The sequence below is a fragment of the Gobio gobio genome (genome assembly GCF_949357685.1).
Source record: "Gobio gobio genome assembly, chromosome: 15".
Classification (NCBI taxonomy): Eukaryota; Metazoa; Chordata; class Actinopteri; order Cypriniformes; family Gobionidae; genus Gobio; species Gobio gobio.
In genome coordinates this window covers 29885940-29897518 of record NC_137108.1, presented here as the reverse complement: position 1 = coordinate 29897518, position 11579 = coordinate 29885940, and the positions used below count along the sequence as shown (strand labels likewise).

At 36.6% G+C, this 11579-nt stretch overlaps 1 protein-coding gene across 1 annotated transcript in view; it reads right to left on the bottom strand.

Annotated features, from left to right (window-relative positions):
* Nucleotides 1–674: 674 nt before the first annotated feature.
* The window catches only part of invs (inversin), a 41426-nt gene continuing 30521 nt past the window's right edge, over nt 675–11579 (bottom strand). The window contains exons 15-18 of the mRNA XM_079836750.1: nt 9139–9856; nt 7016–7221; nt 4572–4676; nt 675–1350 (exon numbers count right to left, since the gene is read on the bottom strand). Coding sequence (XP_079692876.1) covers nt 1232–1350; nt 4572–4676; nt 7016–7221; nt 9139–9856 — 1148 coding nt within the window. The 3' untranslated portion in view covers nt 675–1231. The remainder of the gene's footprint in view (nt 1351–4571; nt 4677–7015; nt 7222–9138; nt 9857–11579) is intronic.

Below are 11579 nucleotides of genomic sequence, written 5' to 3'. Positions count from 1 at the left end.
CGTCAGTTACCTCACTTCATTGCCATACACAAATCCTCTCCCATGGCCTCATGGGATAGTAAAGTCCTTCGGATGAGATGTTAAATCGAGGTCCTGACTCTCAGTGGTCATTAAAAATCCCAGGATGTCCTTCGATAAAGAGTAGGGGTGTAACCCCGGCATCCTGGGCAAATTTGCCCATTGGCCCCTAACCATCATGGCCTCCTAATCATCCCCATATACCTGTATATATATATATATACATACACGATTGCCTTCATCACACTGTCTCCTCTCCACCAATCAGCTGGTGTGTGCTGGGCGTTCTGGCGCAATATGGCTGCCGTCGCATCATCCAGGTGGATGCTGCACATTGGTGGTGGTTGAGGAGATTCCCCCCTTCTATGTAAAGCGCTTTGAGTGCCTTGAAAAGCACTATATAAATGTAACAAATTAATTAAAGTGTCCATCATATGCACACTTCAGAATAATGCCAGAAGTAGTAGGTCATCCGTGTACTTTTCCCCCCATTTTTATGAGTACTGTGAATTCAGGCATACATCTTTTATCACGTATTGTTTTTAGCCTACTATAAAGAAGGGAAGAATGCAATTTCGGATGCAGCCAAAGTCTGAGGTATGACTTTCAACTCTTGCAAAATCTTTCCCTTTTTAACACATAAATTGAGGTATCTTTACTTGTACAAAATTTATTTTACAATAATGCATCAATAGTAAAAAGAGTACAATGATTTATAGTGATGAATAAAATGTAATAATAGTCCAGCCCACTCAAAAATAGGGTTGGCGATAGAGTAGAAGAATACAATGCCTAGATCTGTGACAATATCAGAAATGGGCTTAAAATATGAGTGTTTCAAAGAGAGGGGCAGTTTAACAGCCTTGTGACATCTTTACTGTAGCATAGTAACACTCAGTGGTCTTCCATGCAGGTGGTCTCATTATGTAAGGCGTATGTCACCCTTACGACAGGTATATGACCTGTTGTTGACAGAATGAAAGGTTATCTAATATATTTGTTGTGTTTGTGGTTTTAACCTCTAACCTCTGCAATAATCAAGATGATACTGCAGATTTCATATGTAAACCCAGACACAGACCATGCGAGTTCACTGTACCTCATGCAATAGTTTAAATAAACATCAAACAAGTTTAAGTGCATATATCCGTCTCTCAAAGATTTAGTTCCTGTAAAAAAAAAAATCAAACATGTTGGTGTCCATTTTGTGATCTCAGTTCTTAGTTCTGTTCTGACTGCTTTGACTGCCAGCACTGGACGGGCGTAGATGGTAAGAGTATTGCTTTGCCTGACTTAAAGAATCCACCAGACTCACACAGTCGATGGCACTCACTGTGGATAAAGAAAGCACACACACATGCTATCAGTCAAACATTTGGAATAATTACGATTTTTTAAAATGTTTTTGAAAGAAGCCTCAGGTCAATTCACACTGCATCGAAAGATGATGACCAATGCAGACAATCACCAGATTACAGTATGTCACTTCTCTCAGAGGTACCATAACTCGACAAACACTGACAATTTTTAAACAATACGAAAAATGTCAAATTATTGCTTATTTTTTTAAATATCAATTATTTTCATTTAGTACTGCCCTTGGGAAACAACAGAAGATTCTTGCATGTTTCCCGGAGGAAAAAATGAAGTACAATTTACCTTACCTTTACAGTTTTCTCCCCCCTTTTATTATAAATTCTGCTTTCTTTTTTTATCTTGTGGGCTATATGTAAACATATTTTATGTAAAATATCTTATTCAGGACAGTAATAAATAAAAAATAACATGCATTTTGTATGATCCCTCTTATTTTGTTAAAATTATTCAAAGATTCTGCAAGTATGTAAACTTTTGAACACAACTGTACATTAAAAACAGTAATATTGTGAAATATTGCAATAAAAAATAAAACTTTTCTATTTGAATATACTGTATTTCAAATGTAATTTATTTCTGTGATGGGAAAGCTGAATTTTCAGCATCATTACTGCAGTCTTCAGTGTCACATGATCCTTCAGAAATCATTCTAATATGTTGATTTTATATATATATATATATATATATATATATATATATATATATATATTAGGGCTGTGAAAAGATTAACCGCGATTAATCGCATCCAAAATAAAAGTTTGTGTTTACATAATATATGTGTGTGTACTCTGTTAATTATTATTTATATATAAATACACACACATTCATGTATATATTTAAGAAATATTTGCATGTATATACTGTATATACATTTATATAATCTATAATATATATAAAAATAATATTTTTTTCTTAAATATATACATGCTTGTGTGTGTATTTATATATAAATAATGATTAACAGAGTACACACACATATATTATGTAAACACAAACTTTTATTTTGGATGCGATTAATCGCGGTTAATCTTTTCACAGCCCTAATATATATATAATATTATAACACTATATAATAATGTTGGTGAAAATAATGGTGAAAACAGGTTTATGCTGCTTACTAATTTCGTAGAAACTGTGAATAATTTTAGGATTCTTTGATGAATATATTGGTCTTATTTGTTTATTTAAAGCAATTAAATTATTAAAGAAATAAGAATGGTAAAAGTTCCAGTTCTATTGTAGTTATGAAGTAGGCTATTGTATAGCAAATAATTTATATAATAATTTATATATATATATATATATATATATATATATATATATATATATATATATATATATATATATATATATATATATACAGTGGTTAAAGTGGGATTTGGCAGGTGGGGGAACCCTCAATTTTGTGTAGGTGCAACAGGGAAAAATGACTCACCGTGGGACAACATATTGAGCATCGTGGTATAGCAATACTTTTTGGGACAAGAGTGTCACTGGCACCAAGTATCACAATACTTATTTACTTTATATTTTAATGGTTTTATTTTGGTCCATCTACATCTACACTGATATGATGATGATACTATTTTAAAATAATATGGACCACAACCTTGTTTTTCACATTGTAAATTCAAACATAAAAAGGGGAAGTATAAAAATTCTTAACATTTAACACACCAAAATGGCTGAAGACACAACTACAATAGAAATAAATCACAGCCTAAATAGACCTATTGCAGTCTCAATGTCAAAATACAGAATCAAACGTTTTGCTGTATCATAAAACATAAGAAACAACAAAAAAACAACAATGTATGATGGTCCAAATACTGTCTCACATCCAGTAAAAATAGCTCCCATATTGACTGGAACTGTGAACTGTGGAACTTGTACTTTTAACTCCACTGCAACCAGGCCAGGATTAAGAACAGGCGGGGCCCTGAGGCAATAACAAACCCAAGGGCCTCCATATTAGCTGATCTTGGTGCCACATCGTTTTTTTACCACAGAATTTACTAAATCATCAAAGCACAGAGATACAATGAGTATATAATGTCTGAATATTAAATTTTAATATTAAGTAGATCTATACATATTCCAAGATGCAACACATTAACATCATAAATGCATTAACTCAAGATATGAGGTCAAAGCAAACATGTTTCCAGAAACAGCAACAACTTTTGAGTATAAAACTGCCTTAAGGAATTTTAAAACCGGTGAGGTCCCAAATTCAAGCTATTTAGGGGGGTTTGGGGGGCACGGTCCCCCAAGACATTTTTTATTTCTCTCATTTACATATGTGCAAAAAGGTGTAAAAGGTGTGTGAAGGCTAAAATAAAATAAATAAATAATAATGAATAGCTTTTATCTGTTCTCTCCTCGTTTCATCACTCTCATTTCCATCACTCTTTCTTTTTCTCACAGTTGCCTTCTCTTGTCCTGTCTCTTCCCATCCTAAAGCTCAGCTCTGACTAGTCTTTTCATTTTCGCCTCAGTGAAGAAAGCAAACATAGGGTCAACTGATATTCTTAGCCTATATTTTATGAATTCATTGAAGGCTACGAACGCTAGGTAAATACGTTTAATAAATTAATTCACAATATGTACACACACATTCATTATTCTATGCCTAATCTGGTTTAAATTATTTTACAACATTTATTATATAGCTACACCTCTGAAATATACCGGTGAGCTGACTACGGCCATGATTACAGTTTACCTCAACACTTCACCAAAGGATTGCGTTGGAATGCGCACTAACAGTAAGCCCCGCCTTCTTTGATTTGATTGGCCATCTCACTCATTCTGACAGTGAGGAGCGCTGTTAGACCAACCTAAATATGTAACATTTTACTTTTGTCAGCCTAGCAACAAACAGAGGGGTGTGTAATGGAGTACAGCATCAAGAATATCAAATATTGGGGGGGCATTTCGAATTATTTGGGGGGACTTGTCCCCCTAAAATGTCTATGGTGATTACAGCCCTGTTTTACACAACAATATTAAGCAGTTTTCAACATTGATAATAATAAGAAATGTTACTTGAGCACCAAATCAGCAAAATAAGAATGATTTCTGAAGGATCACGTGACACTGAAGACTGGAATAATGATGCTGAAAACGTACACCACCAAAGGACAAAAGCAGTGATTATAAACTCCAGGACTTACACTGTTTGTTTGTTTTGAGTGACAGATCCAGCAGCACTTGGCTTTGGCTCTGTGGTTTAAGCGCTGCAGCCCGCAGAGAGTGCCCTCTTTTGGACGGGGCGCCACCTAGACCAAATAAACCAGCAGTGTTTATTGCTTTGGATGTGGTCACATGCACATTTTTTGCTTGGATGGATCAATATCTCCACGTTAACATCACGAGTGATACTAGAGCTGTTAAAATAACAAGATTTGGACAGTTTGGTATCAAACGTGCAGGTGTGTGTGAGCGTGTGCCCATCTGGCAGGTCGAGGGGAGGGAGGACTGCGCTTGTGAGCGAGAGGAGACAGCTCGACATTCCATCTGACAGCAATGAACTTTTCAAAGCGCTGTGACTGTCAGGGAGGAGCGGGGAGGGGAACAAGTGTCTGTGTGTGTACGTGTACGCGTGTGTTTGAGAATGAGAGCGTCTCTGGCCTGCTCAGCCATCATCACCTGTTCATGTCTGCTGAAGGTCAGTTGCGTTAACTGGGTCGAAACTCCACCTTATCAACTGATATGGTGTGTGTGTGTTGGAACGTCACATAAAACATAACACCCCTCTGTAATAATCTTATTAGTGATGCTTGGCCAAGTTGGCCTACTTTTAAACTGAACTTGTATCTGACACTTATGCTACAGAGAGGAATCATAACTCAATTCATGTGGCTAGTTAAGGAAAGGTCTCCATTTATTAGTTAAGGAAAGGTATACATTTATAAGCGATCAGACATATGATTAAAATAAATAATACTAAGTTATACAAATTTTTTATTTTTTTTTGCATCAGATATTTGTAAAAAAATAAAAAAAAATAAAAAATAAAAAAATTACATTATCGTTCAAAAGTTTGGGGTTGGAAATACTTTTTATGTTTTTGGAAGAACTGTCTTATGCTCACCAAGGCTCCACTTATTTGATCAAAAATTCAGCAAAACAGCAATACTGTGAAATACTATTACAATTTAAAAGAACTGTTTTCTATTTTAATATATTTTAAATAGTGTCACATCATTCTATTATGCTGATTTGGTGCTCAAGAAACATTTATTATTATCAATGTTGAAAACAGTTATGTAAATTTTTTTCAGGATTCTTTGATTAATACATTTATTTGATATAAAATATTTTGTAACAATATGAATGTCTTTACTGTCACTTTTGATCAATTTAATGCGTCCTTGCTGAATAAAAGTATGAATACATTTTTGTATTATTCTTACTGACCCCAAACTTTTTAACGATAGTGTATAATGTTACAAAAGCTTTCTATTTCAGATAAATGCTGTTTTTTTTGGAACTTCTTATTCATCAAAGTATCCCCCAAAAAAATAGACAATAGTTCTCACAATATAAATATGTTTTTTTAATGCAGCTCTTACCATCTTACCAATCCCAAACTTTGAATGGCTATATATATTGCTGTTTTATTGCTGTATATATTGCTGTATAGAGACAGAGCGACACGCGTCATAATCTAAAGACCACATACAAGACTATACATATATACACACATACTAAGTGTATATATATGTATTGCCAAAAGTATTGGGACGCATGCCTTTTACATGCACGCAAACTTTAATGACATCCCATTCTTAATCCGTAGGGTTTAATATGAAGTTGGCCCATCCTTTGCTGCTATAACAGCTTCAACTCTTCTGGGAAAGCTTTGCACAAGGTTTATTAGTGTGTTTATGGGAATTTTTTACCATTCTTCTAGAAGCGCATTTGTGAGGTCAGGCACTGATGTTGGACGAGAAGGCCTGGCTCGCAGTCTCCTCTGTAATTCATCCCAAAGGTGTTCTATTGGGTTGAGGTCAGAACTCATCCATGTCTTTATGAACCTTGCTTTGTGCTCTGGTGCACAGTCAGATTGGAACAGGAAGGGGCCATCCCCAAACTGTTCCCACAAAGTTGGGAGCATGAAATTGTCCAAAATATATTGTTATGCTGAAGCATTAAGAGCTCCTTTCAGTGGAACTAAGGGGCCAAGCCCAACCCCTGAAAAACAACCCTACACCATAATCCCCCTCCACCTAACTTTACACTTGACCCAATGCAGTCAGGCACTTGGTGATGTAAGGCTTGGATGCAGCTGCTCGGCCATGAAAACTCATTCCACGACGCTCTCTACGCACTGTTCTTGAGGTAATCTGAAGGCCACACAAAGTTTGGAGGTCTCTAGCTATTGACTTCTGCGCGACTTCTGCGCACTGTGCGCCTTAGCATGCGATGACCACGCTCTGTGATTTTATGTGGCCTACCACTTCATGGCTGAATTGCTGTTGTTCCCAATTGCTTCCTCTTTATTAACGCAAATGTTTAATGTGTAATGTCATACTTAACATGACTAATCGTGATTAAAACTGTGATATTAATTTGTTTTCATCCTAGTCGACAGTTCTAGAAATATAACACTCACCATAGATATTTTGCAGCACAGAGCTCTTTTTCCCTGCATTCCTGGTAGGAGCAGCTTGAACTTCAGAAGAAGTTTTATGGTGGGTGTGGTCATGGGTGATAGGCCACTCCCATAATAGCTGAATCAACAGGGCTGTGACTTCAGCTGATTCCGCCCCCTTCACAGTCCCGCACAGGACCTTACGAAGACGACCCCGAATACAAGACCTGAATGGAAAAACATGTTACGCTTTCTCAAGCACATAGCACAAGCAAATGTACAATCAAACGAGCAAACCACATTACTGTTCATAAAAAGGACTGAAAGAATGTGATTATACCTTCTTTGTACTCTGAATCCCATTATTTTAGTAAAGCTATTAAAAGAAAGTGCACTCATGGGCCTGCATTACACACACAAATAAATAGGAGGCCTATTCTGGTGACCTCCCCTCGGAGGTGTTGATGTGCTGGTGGGCACAAAGCCATGCCACAACACAAACGAGGAACATGTGGGCAACATATGAGCAGACACAGATAGAATCTGCACTTTTCTTGCATTTTCTGTGCTGATTTGGAGGAAAAATGTATGTAATCGGTTAATGTTTTAAACTTAATATTAATTTATGATGTTTTGAACTTAACAATTTATTGTCCATTTAATTTTAAATAAATAAATAGATAAATCTGAACTTAATTTGTATGTATATTTTCACGAATAAAAACAATTTATACTGTGAAAAATTAGTAGCGTATTATAAATGTGTTAAAGGTGAACTATGTAGGATTTTTGCAGTAAAATATCCAGAAACCACTAGGCCAGTGTTATATATTTTGTTCAGTTGAGTACTTAGAATATCCCAAATGTTTCCAACTATTTGTAAATCGTGAGAAATTGCTATTTTAACCAAGGAACCGGGACGTGTGAGCTATGCGTGTGAGGGAGTCGCCTGTTGATTGCGTCATATCTTCGTCACCCTCGGTTTCCGGTTTTATTCAGTGAAACACTTTACTCTCACTGCAGTGTGAACAAGTGTCATAGCAGCCGCCGAGCGAACGTCATAACTTCCTTTTCAACACACTCAGATATATCTAATACGATAAACAGAGTTGCGTTACCTCATACTCATGACTGGAAAAGAGGAAGTGGCGCCGGCAACCGTGTCATAATAAAAGTCCCGCCGACGACTATGCCATAATAACAGTCCCGCTCTTCAATCGCTCCTGCGGCCTTGCTCAGCTCCACAACACTCGGTCCTGCTCTGCTTCAGACTACAGTAATGTTAATAATCGCATCCATGAACATGATTTCTGCCCGAGTCCTATCCTGACTGTTTTCCACCGGCTGTGAGGTGAAGACCACATGTCCAAAAATTATAAGATTCTGCGCTCAAACGTGGCGTCATCAAACTACGCCTTTGTTTTGAACAGGCGACCTCTAGTGGACGGAAAAGTTACATAGTGTAGCTTTAAATATTAATTGAAGATACGAGAGAAGACACACAGTAGCTAGGTTTATATGCATCCAAATAATCCGTTTATAATCATATTGATGGCTCAATTGGACTGAAAAGCCTTCATGTAAAAACCCCAATCGATCCAATTGAGCTCTGATCAACAGGAAAAATTAAGCATGTAAACGCATGACTATTTTCTCAGATTCAGAAAGGCCTTGTGCACATGCGCAGTGCCATGATGCATGTTTCCACATTTAACGTCATACAAACGTGCATATGTTTATTTACGTCTCGTGTCTTATAAACTGTCCAGTGGCCATATTTACTAAATATTTGCTTAAAAAGCATAAGTATTCATCGCAATGGCTTTTTTCGGTTCTGAATGCGCCGACTGGACACTAACTTTTGTTTGGAATACATGTAATGCACATGTAAACAAATGTGTAAATCGGATTGCAACACTTAGTGTTCATATAAACAGAACTTCCAGAATCTGAAATGGGTCTGGATTCTTTCCGATTAACGAAAACTAGTGCATGTGAATATGCCTAGTTTAGGAGACTACTTTCCAGGGAAACGGTCAAACACAGCCATTAGACAAAAATATTTGAGTGTAGAATACTGTGGCCAATCAGAATCAAGTATTTATTGTAGTAGAGACATAGTAGAAGCAAAAAAACATCAGTACCTCCTCCATGCTCTCTGTATCACAACGGCCGCCCGGTTTTTACTACGGATGCTGTCTTTCTTCTTTTCCTTCTCTTTGTCCTGTTGTTTTTTTCTTGTTCTGCTCATCAATCTCTCTTTGTCCAACTCCATCCCTGTACATTTCTGTTTCTCTCTGCCAGTCTGTTTATCTCCCTCAGTCCTTGATCTTTTATCCTTTTCTCTGTCCATCTCTCTTTCTGCCCGTCTCTCTTTTTGTCGTGTGACAGAGGTTCTTTCTGAGGTGGAGTTGGAGACATTATATTGCTGGATTCCAGTAAATTTGTGATCTGATGCTGGCTTGTTCCCCTTGGACGGTGATCTATAGATGCCGTCTGTCGGTGCCTCAGTGGAACGTAGTGTAACCTGGGCTGCTGGTTTTGACTGGGAAGCTATAGTCCTGGGTCTGGTATGTATTGCTGATTTGGAGGTTGTGGTGGTCTCCATGTGGCCTGGTGCTACATGGGCCCCTGTGTGGACCGGTTTGGCACTGCCTGGTCGACTGGACCCAGCAGGGGATCGGCGCTCATATGTGGATTCACATTCCACTGATACACATGTGTTTGGGCCACACGTCTCCATCACACACAGCTCCTCTACAGTGCCTGAACACTTCTTGGTACTCAGACGGGTCACCGCGAGGCCAGAGGTCGCAGGGGGGAGAGAAGCGTCCGGTGTTCCAGCCTCTCTCGATCTGCGCTCTGACAGAGAAACAAAGCAATTTGTTAGAGATGACAAAGTGAAATAACATAAGGTGGCACAACAGAAGATTATTTGTTATTATTATGGCCCTGCTGAATGCTTGATTCTGATTGGTAGACTATGGAAGCTTTCTTCCGCCACAGAATAAAAAAATAAAAAAGGCAACTGCTACTTTTTAACTCACAATTTTTTCTCAGAATTGCATGATATAAAGACACAATAGTGTCTTTTTTTATTTGTTCTCACAATTCTGACTTTATATCTCGCAATTCTGACTTTATATCTCGCAATTCTGACTTTATATCTCGCACTTCTGACTTTATATCTCGCAATTCTGACTTTATATCACACAATTCTGACTTTATATCTCGAACTTCTGACTTTATATCTCGCAATTCTGACTTTATATCTCACAATTCTGATCTTATATCACGCAATTCTGACTTTATATCTCACAATTCTGATCTTATATCACGCAATTCTGACTTTATATCACACAATTCTGACTTTATATCACACAATTCTGACTTTATATCTCGCAATTCTGACTTTATATCTCACAATTCTGATCTTATATCACGCAATTCTGACTTTATATCACACAATTTCCGACTTTATATCTCACAATTCTGACTTTATATCTCGCAATTCTGACTTTATATCTCGCAATTCTGACTTTATATCTCGCACTTCTGACTTTATATCTCTCAATTCTGACTTTATATCTCGCAATTCTGACTTTATATCTCGCAATTCTGACTTTATATCTCGCACTTCTGACTTTATATCTCTCAATTCTGACTTTATATCTCGCTATTCTGACTTTATATCTCGCAATTCTGACTTTATATCTCGCAATTCTGACTTCATATCTCGCACTTCTGACTTTATATCTCGCACTTCTGACTTTATATCTCTCAATTCTGACTTTATATCTCGCAATTCTGACTTTATATCTCGCAATTCTGACCTTATATCACGCAATTCTGACTTTATATCTCACAATTCTGATCTTATGTCACGCAATTCTGACTTTATATCACACAATTCTGACTTTATAACTTGCAATTCTGACTTTATATCACGCAATTCTGACCTTATATCACACAATTCGGACTTTATAACTTGCAATTGTGTGTTTATAAAACATTGTAAAAGATAATTGCGGCTTTTTATCTCACAATTGTGAGTTTACATCTCACAATTCTGACTTTTTTTCTCAGAAATGCGAGATGTAAACTCACAGTTGTGAGAGAAAAAGTTGCAATTATCTGTAAAAGTGTTTTATTCTGTGGCAGAAACAAGCTTTCATAGTAGACAGACGTTCTAAAGTGTTGACTGATTTCTTTTTACACAGGGATTTTTTTACCTCCAGGGGGCTGAGGGGAAGGGCTTGGGGTTCCATTGAAAAGTAATATAATAGAAATGAAAGACTTTCAAATGTATATTTTACACATTTATAATACTAATTTCTCACAGTATAAATTAGGTCTTTATATATTAAAATATATCTGCCTTTTAAATTTTAGGATGGAGGTCCCTTGTAAAGAGGATGATCATATTTTTTATTTAATTACACAATTTTTTATTATTAAGAATTTTATATCAATATTACAGTATTTTTATTATTGGTCATTTATTGGTTAGTACCCATAACATGAAATCAATTATCAGCTTATTGGCATCAGCCAGAATGAAAAGAAAAAATATTAATACAATTTA